This window comes from Molossus molossus, unplaced genomic scaffold, assembly GCF_014108415.1.
Source record: "Molossus molossus isolate mMolMol1 unplaced genomic scaffold, mMolMol1.p scaffold_m16_p_5, whole genome shotgun sequence".
In the NCBI taxonomy this organism is placed as follows: domain Eukaryota; kingdom Metazoa; phylum Chordata; class Mammalia; order Chiroptera; family Molossidae; genus Molossus; species Molossus molossus.
Genome location: NW_023425388.1, coordinates 65,016,717 through 65,035,228, shown reverse-complemented (window position 1 = coordinate 65,035,228; position 18,512 = coordinate 65,016,717). Strand labels below are relative to the sequence as shown.

The window sequence follows — 18,512 nt, the reverse complement described above, 5'->3', positions numbered from 1 at the left end:
CAGTGAGAAGGATGTCATTGTTTTACATTATAGGTACTTTATCAGGCTTCATAGAAGGCAGCAGAATTATCTTCCACTTTTGCATTCATCTTCTGTGATATATTTTTATTGAAAGTGGCCTTATGTAGATGATATTGAAATCTGACCTTACACACATAATGGTGTTAGCAAAAAAAAGGAGTATTCTAATAGCCTTTGTGATAATTGTGGATAGTCTTTGAAACTAAAATAATCTTAATAAGTGGTAATTTCTTTTTTTTATTTATTTATTTTTTTGGTGGTATGTGCCCCTAGTGGGAACCGAACCCAGGACTCTCCGGTCCACAGGCCAGTGCTCAATCGCTGACCCAAACTGGCCAGGGCAAGTGGTAATTTCTTAAACATTAGCTGCTATGTGAAATTTGAAATTACATCAATAAACTTTTCATAATCTGTCACATTAAAATCCGTTGTTTACATTGCACTTTGAGTGGATCTTTTATCCATGCATGATTTTGTAACATCGGTTTTGTTTTTTGTTTTTTAATATTTTTTCTTTATTGAGTTTAGAGAGAGAGTAAGGGAGAGGGAGAGAGAGATAGAAACATCGATCAGAGAGAACATTGACTGGCTGCCTCCTGCACACCCCCACTGGGGATCAGGCCCACAATCTGGGCATGTGCCCTGACCGGGAATCAAACTGAAGACCTCTTGGTGTGTGGATCAATGCTCAACCAGTAAGCCGCACTAGCCAGGCAACAGTTTTTTATTTTGTTCTGTTTTGTTACAAAATTTTGGTCTACTGAATTATGCTCTTCTAAATGTATTCCACTGGAAATTCGTGGCAGAATGAGTGTTAAAAAGCAAATACCTTAATATTATGAAGATAACTTAGACCTCAGAAACCCCTGAAAAGATCTTAGGGAGCTCCAAGGGCCTTCAGAGCCCACTTTGAGAAGTGCTGCCCTAGATAATCCAAACTTTCATAGTAATTGCCGCTCTCTATCTCTCTCGATACCATTTTGTCTCTCAGTCTCTCTTGTGTAAACACATTTCAAGCAAAAACAAAAAAAACTATATTCCCCTCCCATTGACACATCACTTCCTCATAGCCAGCTGTCCCCAAAGGTATAATAAAGGGACAATAAAGAACAGAAAAATAAATGGGTAAATAAAATTATTATTGCTTCTAGAAAGAAAAACATATAGTACTAAGAGCTAAGAGTCCATTGTGAAGTGGTTTGGGAAGAGAACGACGGCTTCTGAGAAAGATAGGAGACTGGGTATTGAGAAGTTGTGAAGTAGGACAGAATAGTGGGAATGAGCGTGTACAAATGCCAGAAAAGGGCAGTTCATGACTTGTTCAAAGAACTGAAAGAAATCCAGTGCAGCCAGAATGCAGACAGTCAAGAGAGGGGTGCTCAGCTAGTGCCACTTTTGAGTCCAAGACCCAGATACAAATGGATGCCCACACGCCATATATCATAAGTATTTTTTTCCCTAAAAATTTTTTTTCTTGATTTTTAGAGAGAGAGGAGGAGGAGAGAGAGAGATAGAAACATCGATGAGAAAGAACATCAATTGGCCTCCCCTGCATGCCCCGCCTGGGGATTGGGCCTACAACCTGGGCATGTGCTCTGACCAGGAATCAAACCAGCAACCTGTTGGTGCATGGGTCAGTGCTCAACCACTGAGCCACACCGGCTGGACTTTAAAGTTATAAACCAAGCTATCAAACTGTTAAGTAAAGTATGTTCTACCTGCCCACCTTGACAATATATCTTCCAGGAAGCTGAGATTCAAATTTTGAATTCTTGGGTTTGTTGAAGTTCCACATCAGAACAAGGCAATGGAGGAACAGTTAGCCACAGCCCCTTTTCCACCATTTTTACCCATCTGTATGGAAGACCCTGTCTCTACCGACACCCCTTGACCAACAGTCCCCCTCAGGCCAGGGTGGGGGTACATATCGACAGCATGTTCTCCTTTCAGGGGCATGAATTCAGGGAAGAGGCTGTGTCTGCTCAGGACTGTTTGGCAGAAAGTCCTGTGGTCTCTGGTACCTGGAGTATAATTTAGAAGTGGATAAGTGTTCCAGGTGGCCATGACAGTTTTGTTTTGTAGACTCGTACCCAGTCAGGAAGGGGACATACAGAAAGAGCCAGAAAAGAAGCATTTTTAATTATTTTTGTTCTGTTCTATTTTTTTAATTAATCTATTGGGGTGACAATGGTTAATAAAATTATATAGGTTTCAAGTGTACAATTCTAGAATACATCATCTATATATTGCATTTTGTGCCCACCACCCAGAGTCAAATCTTCTGTCACCATATATTTGACTCCATTTATTTGTTACTACCCCCCCACCCCTTCCCTGTGGTAACCACCATACTTTTGTCTGTGTCTATGAGCTTTTGTTTGCTTGTTCATTTGTTGCTTTCAGTTTTTAATCCCACATATGGATGAAATCATATGGTTCTTAATTTTTTCTGACTTCGCATAGCATGATATTCTTAAGATCCGTCCATGTTAAGAGAAGCCCTTTGAATCCTTGCTACTGTCTAAGTCTTATTTGCAGAGAAGTAATATCAGCATCATCTGGGAGCTTAGTAGAAATGCAGGATCTCAAGCCCTACCCCAGACCTATTAAATCAGACTCTGTATTTTTAACAAGATCCCTAGGTGATCTGTATACCTAGTGAAGTTTGAGAGACACAGAACTCAATGAAGGGACTCAAGACAAGGGCCACTTTTTCCAGGTCTACCACACTGCCCGGCAGCACAGCCTGTTCCTAGGCTCCCTAGCCAGGGTCAGTGAGGATGTGGGATTTGTCCCACTTGCACTGGGAAGGCATGGAAGGGTTCTGAGAAATCCAGTTACAAGATCTGAATTACTTTTTTTTCAATAACAGCAGACCTCATCTTTGAGCATTACACTGAAGCAAGCTTTGTGATTTACATTTAGGCACTCAGTAAATCCTCACTATAGCCTTTGTGAGGTAGAGATTACAATTATTTTCAGGGAAGTTTAGGGAAGTAAGGTCACTTTTTGTAATTCACAGAGGTAGTATGAGTGACCTGGGATCCAAATTCCAAAAGCCTTGGATACATTGCATTCCCAGAAATTATGAGATTATCACTCTCCACCTCCTACTCTATTCCATAGACCTACCAATGCAGCCCTCTAGTGCCCAGATGAACAGAGGAGCCCCTGGGACTCCCCACACCCACTCTTTTGTCTACATGAGTGATTACAGCATTGACATGCTACAGCAAGACAAGGTTGATCAAAGTGAGTGCAACCCTCTTCCTTCCCTCCAGTCTCACTCCCACATCCGTGGGAGCCTATCATTCTTGAAGGAGGGACAGTTAACAGTCAAATGAATTCCAATTGCCTCTGGGGTGGGCTGAATCCCATTTTCCACGATGGATTAACTGCTAACAAGATTGAGTGGCTTAGTCTGGGTCTTCTAAGAAGCAAATGTCAAGACGGGATTAAAAAAAACCTACAAGGATTTTAGTAGGGGACATGCCTATAGAGAAAATGGGGAAGAAGTCAGGGGAGGCTGGGAGAGCTATTGGACCACAACACAAATCTGACCCCTAGAGAAGAAGAAGGGAAGTTTGGGTAGAAGAATCCCTAGACCATCCACCACACAGTCTAAATTGGGCAATGTAGTTGGTGAAATCTGAATAAGCTTCATGGATTGTGCCAATGTCATTTTTCTAGTTTTAATAGTGTACTACAGTTATGCCAAATGTCACATTAGGAAACGCTGAATGAAGGATGCATAGGACCTCCCTATACAAATTTTTTTTGCAACTTTGTTGAATCTGTAATTATTTTAAAATTAAAAGTAAAACAGAAAAACCAACACTAGAAACTAACATATGTTTTCCTTTAAGTATTCATATATACTTCAAATAACTTAAAAAGAGAAAATTAGTTTATCATAATTAACCAGACATTTGCCATTTTTAAGCCTTTTTCTTCATTCTGGAAGTTCCAGTATTCCCTCTTATATTATTTCCCTCCAGCCTGAAGAATTTCTTTGAACATTTGTATAGAACAGGACTACCAGTCACAGATTCTTATAGCTTCCCTTAATCTAAGAATGACATCATTTCACCTTCATTCCTGAAGGATACTTCCCCTGGATATAGAATTCTGAGTTGATACTGGATATAGATTCTGAGTTCTTTACTTTCAGCTTAAAGATTTTGTTCCATTGACAGTCTTTCTTGGTTTCTGATGAGAAATCTATGGTCATTTGATCTAGTCTAATCATCTAATTTATCCATCTTTTCATGTATAAACTGTTTCAACAATCTCATCAAAGAAAATACCCTCTACTCTGAGTCACAAAGATATTGACACACAATTTCTTTTAATACTTTCAAAGTTTTGTGTTTGACTAATACATCTGCAGTATTTTCCTATGGTATAAATGCAAATCATTTTCCAGGAAAGGTAGAAACTCTGGAGGTTAAACTCATTTGTGTTACAACAAGCTCAGACCCCTAGAAAACATTGCTTTGCTGTGAATGAATGACTTCCACAGTGTCCCCTTTTTCATATAGGTTTTTCATCCCAGATGTCAGTACCTCCGATGAACAGAATGGCCCCAGAGAATCCCCAGCCAGACCTTTTTAACCACATTAATGATTCCAGCATGAACTTGATACCACAGAATCCAGCCGGTCCCAGTGAGTATAACTCTCCTTTGTCCTCCCCTCCTCCACTGTTGCCTTCTTCACATGGGGATCTATAATTGTATATTACATCTGCTTGCTTTATTTATTTATTTATTTATTTATTTATTTATTTATTTATTTTTGTGTGGTACGTGCCCCTAGCAGGAACTGAACCCAGGACTCTCTGGTCTGCAGGCTGACTCTCAACCGCTGAGTCAAACTGGCCAGGGCTATTACATCTGTTTTAAAACACCTATTGATTGTTACAGTCGGCCCTCGTTTATTGCGGTTAATCAGTTCCAGACTCTACCGCGATAAATTAATTTCCGAGAAGTAGGATTCTTTATTTATAAATCAAATATTTTCGCAGTTAGAGCATAGAAAACCTCTTCACGACCTTCTAAATATGTTTTTTTTAACATTAGAGCCTTCTAGACATGAAATAACACCCTTTAGTCACCATTACACTCATATTACCCAAAATATTAGACAAAATAAGAGTGACGAGCTTTGCTTCTTTGTTGAAAGAAACCGTAGCCATTGCACGGATGTTCTTTATATCTTTACGGATGGAGTGAATGGTAGACTCATTCAAGTTGTATTGGTGAGCAACCTCCATGATTTTCTTGTCATCTTTGATTATACCCAAGAGTTTTACCTTCTCCTGGAAGGTAGGCATCTTCCTCCAGCACTTAGTTTCATCATCAGAAGGCTTAGAAGAAGCAGCACGTTTAGGAGCCACCGTGGGGCTTAGATACAAGTTCTCAGAAATAGCAAACACAAGAGCAAAGATGCTTCCAGTGCGTAGCAATGTAGAAGTGTGTATGAGAGAAGAGAACTTGCATGTGGCTGAGCCAATCAGTGGCCAGGATAGGAAGAGGCTAGAATAGCCAATCAGTGAACAGCATGCTCTGATTGGCTTGGTTTCACCACATCCGATTTTTTGGAAAAAAGTTATCACCCACACATAAGGAGTGGTCGAGCAATTGCTCCTGGCGTTGAAGGATTCCTTGAGTGCTCAAATACAGAGGCCTACAGTCCAAACATACAGTAATTTTAATTTTAATTTAATACGGGGTGTATAATTGACTCAGACAACCGAGCACATGCTGTATCATTTTCACTGTCTCTATCAACTTTTTAATGAATATATTTGGAAAACCCGCGACAGAGTGAAGCCGCGAAAGTCGAAGCGCAAAGTGGCGAGGGATGACTGTGTATCTTCTTTTCAAAAATTGGTTTAAAAAAACATTCTCATTATAAAAGGGGAAGTTACACATTTCATATTAAACTCAAGTACCTTTGGTCCATGGTCAACCAAATTGTGATAGATAAGCTGAGAACACAAGATACAGAGCAAGTAATGTTTTTTCAGGAGAAAAGGACTGAAGCATAGAAAGAGAAATACAGAAAGCCCCTTATGCAAGACAGGATGCAATTATAATACCAGTTTTGATGTGTGGATCTCCCCCTGCCCCCAACACACACACACCAAGCAGTTCTCTCTACACTAGCTGGATGACCTACAGTTTAATCCAATTCTGACGCTATCAACCCAGAGACAAAGTCAGAGCCCACAGATTAAGGGCTCAGACCCAGAAAACTGCCCTCACTTCAAATGTCAATCACAAGTCCAGGTATCACCTGTAATTCTGACCAACTGGCTATAAATCACAGGTTCCCATGACCCCTTCCTTGGGTTCAATCAACTTGCTAGAGCAGCTCACAGAACTCAGGAACTCACTAGATTACTGGCTTATTACAAAGAATAAATATCAATAGCTTGATGAAGGGATACATAGGACAGGATACCAAACAAAGGAGCTTCTGTCCATACAGAGTTTGAACCCAGCATGGTAGCATGTGGATTCATTCTGGTTCACTAAACCAGAAGCCCAGAAGCTCTCTGAACCTTATCCTTTTTTTTTTTCTTTTGGTCTCTCTTTGTGGTTATTGGTCTATTCAGGGTCTACAATCGCAGTATTCAGGGTCTACAGTTGCAGTTCTTTTTAAGAAAATTTTGGTAATTGTAGTTCCCTAGAAAATTTATAAAAATTTTCTTTTTCTCTTCATTGCCATTAAAAATATATTCTGTCACCTTTTAATCATCTCCACGTATTTAGTTATGTCTCATTTCTTATGAACCTTTTCCCAGAGGAGTGAATAGAGCTTCTGAAAGCCTGGAAAGAAACAAAAACTAAACAAAACAAACAACAACAAAAATTCTACATTGAAAATAGACTGGGTTCCTGAATGAATAAGTGAAGAGAGGAAACTTGTTTTGAAGAGTGTGTTATATTTAGGTGCAGGGACATGGGATTTCTTCCCAGTTTCTAAAAGAAACAAAGTGTGAAAAAAAAAAGAGGGAAGCCACTGTCCACTGTCCTGAGGTTAAGGTAAGGTAGCAGACTGAGTACATACAAAAAGGATTTTCTGCTTTTAGTGCAAGGCAAACTGAAACTCAAGGGAGCCAGTTTCCAGAGCAAACAGACTGGGTACAGAGAAAACTGAACAGGTAACATTTCCTAGTAGAGATGAACTAAATCTCAGAAAACAGGACAGAGAGCGCTGGATCCCAAGCCTGGTTGGAAGAAAATCATGGGAGAGTCATGGCTGTAGTTTTTTGGAGGTTTTGAGGAGAGGAGTTAGTGTTAGTGTAACCACCTCTCTCCATCTCTGCTCTACAGCAACATTGAAGAAGCACCCAAAACGCACCTCATTCATGCAGACGCAACACGAACAGTTGGAGGCTCTATTTAGCTACACCATGTTTCCAGATAAAAATCTCCAGAAGGAACTCGCCTTGAAACTCAACCTCCCAGAGTTAACAATAAAGGTCTGTCTGATCCCCTAAGCTATGTCTTGTACCCGCATCCAAACCACATTCTATTAGGCCTAGAAATTCCCTCCATAACACAATAATATCTCACCTATTGAGTACCTATTGTGTGCTAGTACTGAACGAGGCACATTGCATATGTTGGCCCCACTATCATCAAGTTTAAAAGAAAAAAAAGTCACTTTGTGCCTGAACCACAGAGTTAATAAGTGGCATAACTGGAATTAGAACTCCAGAGATCTTGTACTATAAAGCTCAAATAGAGGAAAAACTCATCCAGACATGCTCCTCACTTAGGGTCTTCCCAGGCAAAACCCTTCCATCTGTTTGTTCTCAATCTCTGAGTCCGCTACACCCCCCCCCCAATTTTTGTTTGGAGTAATCTTTACAGTAGGGGCCTTCTAAATAATCCTTAAAAGTCCTTTAGTTCAATTTCCCTACCTCCTCCTGAACCAGCTTTTCTTCACTAGAGTTCAGGACCCTTTCTCTGAAGCCCTAACACAACCTCTGAACATACTCCGCCCCCTTCTTTCCATTTTCCTTCTCTGGGGTCCCAGTCCTGATCCCTTACTGTCCCTCCTTATTAACGCCACTCATGTACATTGCTGCTCTCTCAGAAATCAGTGTCATGGTGACTTACAGAGGATATGAGGGTTATAATCTAGCTTGAGAAGCTTCAAACACCTCCATTAACAGATCATAATCTCCCTTTTTCCCCAATTCGCAGACTTGGTTCAGGAACCGACGAGTCAAATTGAGGAAGGAGCAGCAACAGCAGCAGCTATCACTAAAGCAACCTAATCAGATTCTTCCAGCCAAGAATGTGCCCACCTCACTCACATCATCACCCAGTCCTTATTCTTTATTTCCTGTAGTTCCAGATTCCCATAGCTTCCTTCCACCTCAGCCCTTAGGCCCTTCCAATTTGGCACAAGACTCTGTCATCACTGAGAGTCCCACAAGCGATGTCCAAATGCAAGATCCTCAGTTGGAGGGGCTGGAGGCCTCCATTCCTGCTTTGTTCCCTGATACTTATACCATAGAGAAAATCATGGAACTGCACAGTTTTTCTGATGAGGATGAAATATACGACTCTTTCCACTGTCTATATCAGTATCTCTCACCCACAGACCCCAGCTAGAAGAAAAGTGTTCTCTTAGCATCTTTGCTGATGCAGCTTTAGGTCTATCGCTTGGGCAAACCTTATCCACTATGACAAGCCGAGGCCATTCAGCCTACAGTCTAAGAAAAAGCTTGGAATTCCAGAACCCCTCCAGTATGGTGGACTTTGGATTTCTCTGATCAAAATATTAATAAATACACGACTGTACAGAAAAAAGGATCTTCTTATGTCTTGTGCATGCCTCTCTTCTTTCTTTTGTTTACTTCTTTTTTTTTCCTTAGAGAATTCTATGTTTTATTTCTTTTTTTTTAAAATTTTTTAATCTTTATTGTTGAATGCATTACAGATGTTCCTCATTTTTCCCCCATTGACCCCCCTCCTCCCCACTCCCACCCCCCTCCCACCTTTTCCCACACTATTGTCTGCGTCCATTGGTTATGCATATAAGTTCTTTGGTTTATTTCTTCCCACCCCCTAACCCCCTTTCCCTTTGAGGTTTGTCAGTTTGGCAATGAATTTGTACTTCTTAATCCCTTCACCTTTTTCACCCATTCCCCCAACCCCCCTCCCATCTGGCAACCAACAAAATGTTCTCTGTATCTATGAGAGTGTTTCTGTTCTGCCTTTTCATTTTGTTTGTAGATTCCATTGTCGATGGATATGTATTCATTGCCATTTGGTTTGTTCATATATTTTATCTTTTTCGTCAAAAAGACCCTTCATCATTTCATATAATAACAGTTTGGTGGTAATAAACTCCTTTAGCTTTTCCTTGTCTGGGAAAATCTTTATATGGCCATTGATTCTAAATGACAGCTTTGCAGGATAGAGTAATCTTGGTTGTAGGTCCTTGCTTTTCTCACTCTGAATATTACTTGCCACTCCCTTCTGGCCTGCAAAGTTTCTTTTGAGAAATCAGCTGACAGCCTTATGGGAACTCCCTTGTAGGTAACTAACTGCTTTTCTCTTGCTGCTTTTAAGATTCTCTCTTTGTCCTGAACCTTTTGCATTTTGATGATGATGTGTCTTGGTGTTCATCTTGTTTGGGACTCTCTGTGCTTCCTGGATTTGTATGTCTCTTTCCTTCGCCAAATTAGGAAAGTTTTCTGCCATTATTGTTTCAAACTGGTTTTCAATTTCTTGTTCTCTCTCTTCTCCTTCTGGTACCCCCAAGATGCAAATGCTGGCACGCTTGAAGTTGTTCCAGAGGCTCCTTACACTATCCTCATTTTTTTGGATTCTTTTTCTTTTTGCTGTTCTGATTGGGTGTTTTTTGCTTTCTTGTATTCCAAATCAATGGTTTGCTTCTTGGATTTACGTACTCTACTATTGAATCTGTGTAAATTATTCTTTATTTCAGTTAATGCCTCCTTCATTTCTGACTGTGCATCCATCATTTTTGACTAGTCCTTTTTGATGCTCTTGAGGCCCTCACTAAGTTCATTGAGCATCTTTATAAGCAGTATTTTGAACTCAGCATCTGTTAGGTTGCTTATCTCCATTTCGCTTAGTTCTTTTCCTGGGGTTTTGTTCTGGTCTTTCATTTGGGACATGTTTCTTTGTCTCCTCATTTTGGCTGCCTCCCTGTGTTTGTTTCTGTGTATTACTTAACAAGAAGTATGGGGCTAGCTGAGACCAGATGCTGCTTGTTTGAAAGAATTTAGGAAAACCTGAAGCAGAATCCAAGATAGGCCAATCCTATGGTTAAGCAACTGGCAACAGCTTGGGTGGACCTGAAAGTTGGGTGGGGCGGGGCCTCAGGGAATCAGCAGGGCGGGGCTAAAAACAGTTTAAGCCAGGTTGCTGGAGTCCCAAATATGGTGACTATCTGCTGTCCCAGGGAAGGGCTCACCAAAGGAACAAAGGCCTCTGACAGCATGCCTGTCCCGGGGAAGCCCCCTCTCTAGCCCTCACTCCAGTGCCAAACAGCTCAGTTCTTCCCTGTATGTCTCTGGTGCCCCTCGAGCTGCCTCCCCTCCAAGCTTAGAGGGAGTGAGTTTGACAAGTCCATGCACGGCCCTTTAAGAGGAGCTGCCTGGGGCTCCAGCCGAGCCTCAGTTCCCACTGGTTTTTCCAGCCAGAAGTTATGGGGACTTCTCTTCCTAGCACTGGAACCCTGAGCGGGGCATCTGGTGTGGGACGAGGACCCCTCAGTCCTCAGGGAGGACCTTCCCAGCCAAGGTGTCCTCCTGATTTTTATCTGCCACACATGGGTGTGGGACCAGCCCCTCTGCCCCTCCGCCCTCCTACCGGTCTCGATACGGCTGCTGCTTTAATTCCGTAGTCGTAGGACTTCCATTCAGCTTTATTTCAGGCGGTTTTGAATGATGGTTGTTCTGTAGTTTAATTGTAACTTTGATGTGGTTGTGGGAGGACACGATACCACATTTACCTACGCCGCCATCTTGACCGGAAGTCTCCTACTTTTTTTTATAATTTTATTTTATTTTTGTTACAGAGGTTTTTCCTTTTCTTTGTTTACTTCTTAACCCAGATATCTGGGTTGGTGTCACTTTGATGTCCATGGAAATGTAAAAACTAAGAGTTTTTTCCAAGTATAGCTCAGTGCTACACAATCAACCTGTCAACTCTGCCTGGGAAGAGGCCATTTTATATCCAAGCTTTATGTCTAGGGTTTTCTAACGGGTAGTTTTAGTCAAAATTTAAGGGGAAATCACCATTAGTTTTAATATAGTATGAATCCATATGTATTAAGAAATGAAAAATCAGCATAAAAAGATTTTTTGAAGATGAGATGATCATTAGAAAAATTAACAAAATCAGAAGTTAAACTTTCAGACTGATAAGCAAGTTTTCCAGCTAAATGATCAACCTACAAAATTAATAGCATTTCTCAAAACCAGTCATTAAACACATAATAAAATAAGTATCTCTTCGTTAAAAATATGAAGTATCTAGGAATTAAGAAAGAAAACCAAAACTTGAATAAAGGACAGGAATGTTTTGAATAAAAGGCATTTGAGGTTATAAAATAATAAATTTAAAAGGACAGAAATTATATAAAGTATGTTGTCCAAACACAATGGAATGAAATTATAAATCAATACGTACAAGAAGAAAATTCAGGACATACACAAATACATGGATATGAAAAAACACACTCCTAAATAACCAATGGGTAAGGAAGAAATCAGGAAAGTTAGGAAATACTCAGATATGAATGAAACAAAAATATGGGTCCGAATGGTGGCATAGGTAAATGTATCGCCTCCTCCCACAACCACATCAAAATTAAAAATAAACTGCAGAACACACATCCTTCAGAACCTCCTGATATCAAGCTAAATGGAAGTCCTACAACTACAAAATTAAAGAAGCCACATGGAGACTGGTAGGAGGGGCAGAGGTGGGGGGGGGGGTCTGGTGGGTCCCACACCCATGTGTGGCAGATAAAAATCAGGAGGGATATCTCTGCTGGTGAAGGTCGACCCTGAGAAGTGAGTGGTCCCTGTCCCACACCAGGCACCAAGCTCAGAGTTCCAGTGCCAGGAAGAGAAGTCCCCATCACTTCTGGCTGTAAAACCAGCGGAACTGAGCTGAGGCTGCTGGAGCCCCAGTCAGTTCTTCTTAAAGGGTCCACACACAAACTTACTAGTACCCGCTCACTCTGAGCTCCAGCGCAGAGGGAGGCAGCTTCAAAAGCATCAGAGACATACAAGGAAGAACTGAGTTGTTTGGCAGCAGGGTGAGGGCTGGAGAGGCAGCTTTCTCCTGTACCCATGTGCTGGTGGAGGCCATTGTTCCTTTGATGAGCCCTTCCCACACAGGGCAGACAGCCACCATATCTGGTACTCCAGCAATCTGGCTCACACTGGTTACCCCACCCTAATGATTCCCTGAGGCCCTGCCCCACCCAACTTTAGGCCCACCCAAGCTGTTTCCAGTGGCTTTACCATAGGATTGGCCTGTTTTGACTCCTGCTTCAGATTTTCCTAAATTCTCTCAAACAAACAGCATCTGGCCACAGCGGGCCCCATACCTCTCACTAAGTAGCCCCAGGCCCAGCACTAGAAGCAGCCAGCCGTGGTTCACAGCTTGGCTTCGCCTGGGCACCTCCAAGCCCAGCACGAGAAGCAGCCATTGGCAGATTTCTTTGTAGCTTATGCCTAGTGGCCCTGGGTAGAACACAGGCAGTGGCTGACCTTGCCCCAGAGCCAGCACACCCAGTGAACAGCTTCAGACCATGTCAAAGCACCACCACCCACCCACCTCCAAAAGTGACACACTCAAGGAAAGAATTCAGGGGGGTACTAGAGCACTGCTGAAGTAAGTCTTGCTCTGTGTGGTGGGCCCCTGCACAGCTGATCATCCAAGGAAGTCAGAGGTCGGTGGATAGGGAAACAGCCAGTCCTTTCAGCTGATCAGCCTGAGTAAAACCCTCCCATTGATGTGCCACAGCAATTAAGACTAAATTACAAGAGTGTAAAGTCCACATGAGGGGTGCACCTTGAGGGCCCAGCTGGGTGATCAGGGAGGCTGTGCCACTGGACCCTACAGAATGCCTACTACAACAGGCCACCCTAGGAAGCCTAGCAGACATAACAACTCTACCTAATACATAGAAACAAACACAGGGAAGCGGTCAAAAGGAGGAGACAAAGAAATATGTCCCAAATGAAAGAACAGAACAAAACTCCAGGAAAAGAACTAAATGAAATGGAAATAAGCAATCTAACCGATGCAGAGTTCAAAACACTGCTTATAAGGATGCTCACTGAACTTAGTGAGGGTCTCAAGAGCAGAGTAAAGGATCAGTCAGAAATGAAGGATGCACTAGCTGAAATAAAAAATAATTTACAGGGAATCAATTGTAGAGTAGGTGAAGCCAAGAAGCAAACCATCTCTTTGGAATATAAGGAAGCAAAAAACAGCAAAAAGAAAAAATAATCCAAATAAACAAGGATAGTGTAAGGAGCCTGTGGGACAACTTCACGCATACCAACATTCACATCATGAGAGTGCCAGAAGGAGAAGAGAGATGGCAAGAAGTTGAAAACCTATTTGAAAAAATAATGTCAGAAAACAGACATAAAAGTCCAGTTAGCAAAGAGAGTCCCAAATAAGATAAACCCAAAGAGGTCCACACCAAGACACATCATCATCAAAATGCAAAAGGTTAAAGACAAAGAAAGAATCTTAAAAATGGCAAGAGAAAAGCAGTTAGTTACCTGCAACAGAGCTCCCATAAGGTTGTCTGTCAGCCATTTCTCAAAAGAAACTTTGCAGGCCAGGAGGGAGTGCCAAGAAATATTTAAAGTGATGAAAAGCAAGGATCTGCAACCAAGATTACTTTATCCTGCAAAGCTATCATTTAGAATTGATGGCCATATAAAGAGTATCCCAGACAAGAAAATGCTAAAGGAGTTCATCACCACCAAACCAGTATTATATAAAATGTTGACAGGTCTGAAGAAGGAAAAAGTAAAGGGGAAGTGGAAGGGAAAGAAGGAGGAGGAGGAGGAGGAGGAGGAGGAGGAGAGAGGAAGAAGAAGAAGAAGAAGACAAAAATATGAACAATAAAATAGCAATAAATACATATTTATCAACAATCAAATCTACAAACAAAATGAGCAAGCAGAACAGAAACAAACTCATAGATACAGAGAACTTTTTGTTGGTTGCCAGATGGGAAGGGAGTTGGGTGAAAAAGATAAAGGGATTAGGAAGTACAAATTGGTTGTTAGATTGATGAACCTCAAAGGAAAGCAGAGAGGTGGGGTGGGAGGAAAGAAACGAAAGAACATATATGCATATATGCATAACCAATGGACACAAAGAATAGTGTGGATAATGCAGGAGGGGAGCGGGATTGGGGAGGAGGGGGTCAAGGGAGGAAAAAAGAGAGACATCTGCAATAAATTCAACAATAAAGATGAGTTAAAAAAAAACAAAGATCATAAAACTCCTAAAATAAAATAAAATAAAATGCATAGACTAGGGGATAAAAAGAAAGAAAACAAAAGTACAACATATCAAAACTTATGGAATTAAAGTAAATCAGTGCTTAGAAGAAAATTTATAGCTGCAAAAGCCTATTTTTAAAAATAAGATTTCTTAAATCAACAATCTATTTTTTAAACTGAAAAAAAGTGCAGTTATATTATCTGTCAAATTAAACTTTAAGGCAAGACACTCTTTTGGAAGTAAAAGTGTATTAGACAAGGACAAAAGGAACAATAACCTGAAAGATAAAATAATTCTGAATTTGTATACATTTAACAGCATATTCCAAAGTAAATGTATACATTTAACAGCATATTATAAAGTAAAAATTAACAAAGTTCTTGGGGAATCTTAACAAATACATACTCATAATGGAAGATTTTAACCTAATCCTCAATAATTGATAGGTCAAATAGATAAAAATTTAGTATGGGTAGAGAAGATTTTAACTATATAGTTAATAAGCTTGATCTAATGGAAATATGTAGATTTCTGTATCCAACTGGTAGAGAACACAGCATATAATGTCCACATACTAGATCACAAAGCAAATCTTAACAAACTCAAATAAATTAATAACATACAAACAGTGTTCTTTGATCACAGGGAAATTTAATTAGAAGAAATTCTAGCTTTTCCCTTCACTGAGTAATTTAAAAGTATATTTCTAAATAATGAATCAATCATGGAAGAAATTATAATGTGAAGAATAATAATAACTGAATCAGCATTTAGTGACAGTAGTAGTTTATTAACGGACATAGTAGCAGTAGCAGGTTTGCAGGTCTCTGGTATCCATCACATTCTGGGTCATCACAGAGGGGACCTGCCGGGCAAGACTGCAGACCTAGGCGACAGATATTGGACCTTAGGCTGTGAGGTTTATTGTTTATTGTTGTTGTTGTTTTTCACTTTTGATATTTTTAATAGTCTTTATTTTTAGAGCACTTTTAGGTTCCAAGCAAAATTGAGCAGAAGGTACAGAAATTTCTCATATACCCACTCCCACATACCTACAGCCTCCCACACTAGCAACAACCCACACCAGACTGGTATACTTGTTACATTTGAGCCTACATTAATATATCATTCTAACTAAAGTTTGTAGTTTACATTTAGATTTATTCTTAATGTTGTATATTATATGAATTTTCATAAATGTATAATGACATGTATCCACAGGATAGTTTCACTGTCCTAAAAATCCTCTGTGCTCTACCAATTTATCCCTCCCTGTACTCTAACCCCTAGCAACCACGGATTCTTTTACTGTCTCCATAGGTTTGCTGTCAAATCAATAGCCTTTCGCCTTCAACTTAGTAACTTTTTACCTTAAGAAACTAGAAAAGAAAAAAAAAAAAAAGTCCAAAGCAATCAGAAAGAAGGAACTAAAGACTAGAGCAGACATAAATGATATTGAGAATAGAAAAATAATAGAGAATATCAATGAAACCAAAAGCTTAGTTCACTGAAAAGATCAATAAAATGATAAACCTTTAGCTAGGTTAACAACAACAAAGATTCAAATTACTAGAATCAGAAATGAAAGATTGACCCTTAGAGCCCTGGCCGGTTTGGCTCAGCGGTTAGAGCGTCGGCCTGCGGTCTGGAGAGACCCGGGTTCGGTTCCCGCTAAGGGCACGTACTTCGGTTGCAGTTTGTCCCCTGGTTGGTCGTGCGGGTGGCAGCCACTCGATGTGTCCCTTCACGTCGATGTTTCTCTCTCTCTCTCCCTTCCTCTCTCTCCCTCCCACTCTATCTGTACAAAATGGAAAAATGTCCTCGGGAGAAAAAAAAAATAAGAAAGATTGACCCTTAGAGCATTCCAATATGCCAAAGTTTGATCCCCAGTCAGGCCACATACAAGAATTAACCAATGAATGCACAAATAAGTGGAACAAGTCAATTTTTCTCTCTTTCTAAAATCAGTAAAAATTTTAATGCCTTTATAATAATAATTTAAAAAAATAAATAAAAGATGGAACAGAACTATAAACCTTACATAAATAAAATGTATTATAAAGGTACATTATGAACAATTATATAACTTTTATAATTTGTATAGCAAATTAGATAACTTGGGTGAAATTGACAAAATCCTAGGAAGACTCAAAATACCAAATCTTGCTCTAAAAGAAATAGAAATGCTGTAAATGGAGCTTTAACAAGTAAAGAGATTGCATTAGTAATAAAAAATTAAAATTAAAAAAACCTTCCCACAAAGAAAAGCCCAGGCCCAGATGGGTTTACTGTTAACTTTACCAAACATTTAAAGATTTAATACCAATTGCTTACAACCTCTTTAAAAAGAAGAAGAAGAAGAAGAAGAAGAAGAAGAAGAGCACTGGGCAGTGTTACCCAGTGGTTAGACCATCAGCCTGCTGAACAAAGGGTCACAGGTTTGATTCCCAGTCAAGGGCATGTACCTGGGTTGCAAGCTCAATCCTTGGGCCTGGTCCAGGCACATTCGGGAAGCAACCTATCAATGTGTTTCTCTCACATTGATCTCTCTCTCTCTCTCTCTCTCTCTGTGTGTGTGTGTGTGTGTCTCTCTCTGTCTACCCATCCCTCCCTCCCTTCCACTCTCTCTAAAAATCAATGGAAAAATATTCTCGGGTGAGAATTAACAAAACAAACAAAACAGAAGAGAAAATTTCCTAAGTCATTCAATGAGACCAGTATTACTCTGATACCAAAACTGAACAAAGGCATCAAGAAAATTATAAACTAATATCTCTTATGAATAGAGATACAAAAATCCTCAAAACTAGAATACTAAATCCAGCAACATATAAAAAGGATTATATACCAGGCTAAGTAGAGTTTATCCAGGAATGCAAAGTTGGTTCAATGCACAAAAATCAGTCAATGATATACCATATTAAGAGAATAAGGAGCCTGGCCGGTGTGGCTCAGTGGTTGAGCATTGATTCATTCACCAAGAGGTCGCTGGTTCAATTCACAGTCAGGGCACATGCTTAGGTTGTGGGCCTGATCCCCACTGAGGGGCATGCAGGAGGTAGCCAATCAATGTTCTCTCTCATCAATGTTTCTTTTTTTTTTATCCTCACCTGAGGACATTTTTGCATTTATCTGCAGATAGAGTGGGAGGGAGAGAGGGGAGAAGAGAGAGACAGAAACATCAATGTGAGAGAGACACATCGAGTGGTTGCCACCTGCACAACCCAACCAGGGCAGGTGACAAACTGCAACCGAGTTACGTGCCCTTGGTACCGAACCCGGGACTCTCCAGTCTGTGGGCTGACGCTCTAACCGCCATGCCAAACTGGCCAGGGCTCTCATCAATGTTTCTATCTCTCTCTCCCTTTCCCTTCCTCTTTCTCTAAAAATCAATAAAGAGGGGAAAAAAAGAATAAAGGAAAAATCCATCCTGGTCAGTGTGGCTCAGTTGGTTGAATCATCGTCCCATGCACTGAAAGTTTGCCAGTTTGATATCTAGTTGGGGCACATACCTAGGTTTTGGGTTTGATCCCCAAGGGGAGGGGGGGAGCACATACAGGAGGCAGCCAAACGATGTTTCTTTTTCATATCAATAGTTTTTTTCTCTCCCTCTCCCTTCTCCTCTCAGTAGAACATATCCTTGGGTGAGGATTTAAAAAACAACACATGATCATCTCAATAGGCACAGAAAAAGCTTTTGGCAAAACTCCAAACCCTTTCATAATAAAGGCACTCAACAAGCTAGAATAAACTATCAAACTCCTTCAACTTGATAAAATCTATCTACCAAAAATTCACAAGTAATGTCATACTTAATGACAAAAGACTGAATGCTTTTTCCCTAAGATTGGGAATACAAGTTAGGGATGGCCACTCTCACTACTCTTGTTCAACACAGTTCTGGAAGTTCTAGGCAGTAAAAAAATAAGACCAAAAAAACAGGCATCCA

The 18,512-nt window shown here is 40.4% G+C and overlaps 1 protein-coding gene across 1 annotated transcript; it reads left to right on the top strand.

The window, feature by feature from the left end:
• The first annotated feature begins 1,956 nt into the window (after positions 1–1,956).
• ARGFX (arginine-fifty homeobox) lies at positions 1,957–8,817 on the top strand. The gene is given in 6 exon segments (XM_036242508.1): positions 1,957–2,038; positions 3,148–3,273; positions 4,563–4,688; positions 7,319–7,512; positions 8,243–8,651; positions 8,654–8,817. Coding segments are annotated over 6 exon segments (1,101 nt in total).
• Positions 8,818–18,512: the final 9,695 nt, after the last annotated feature.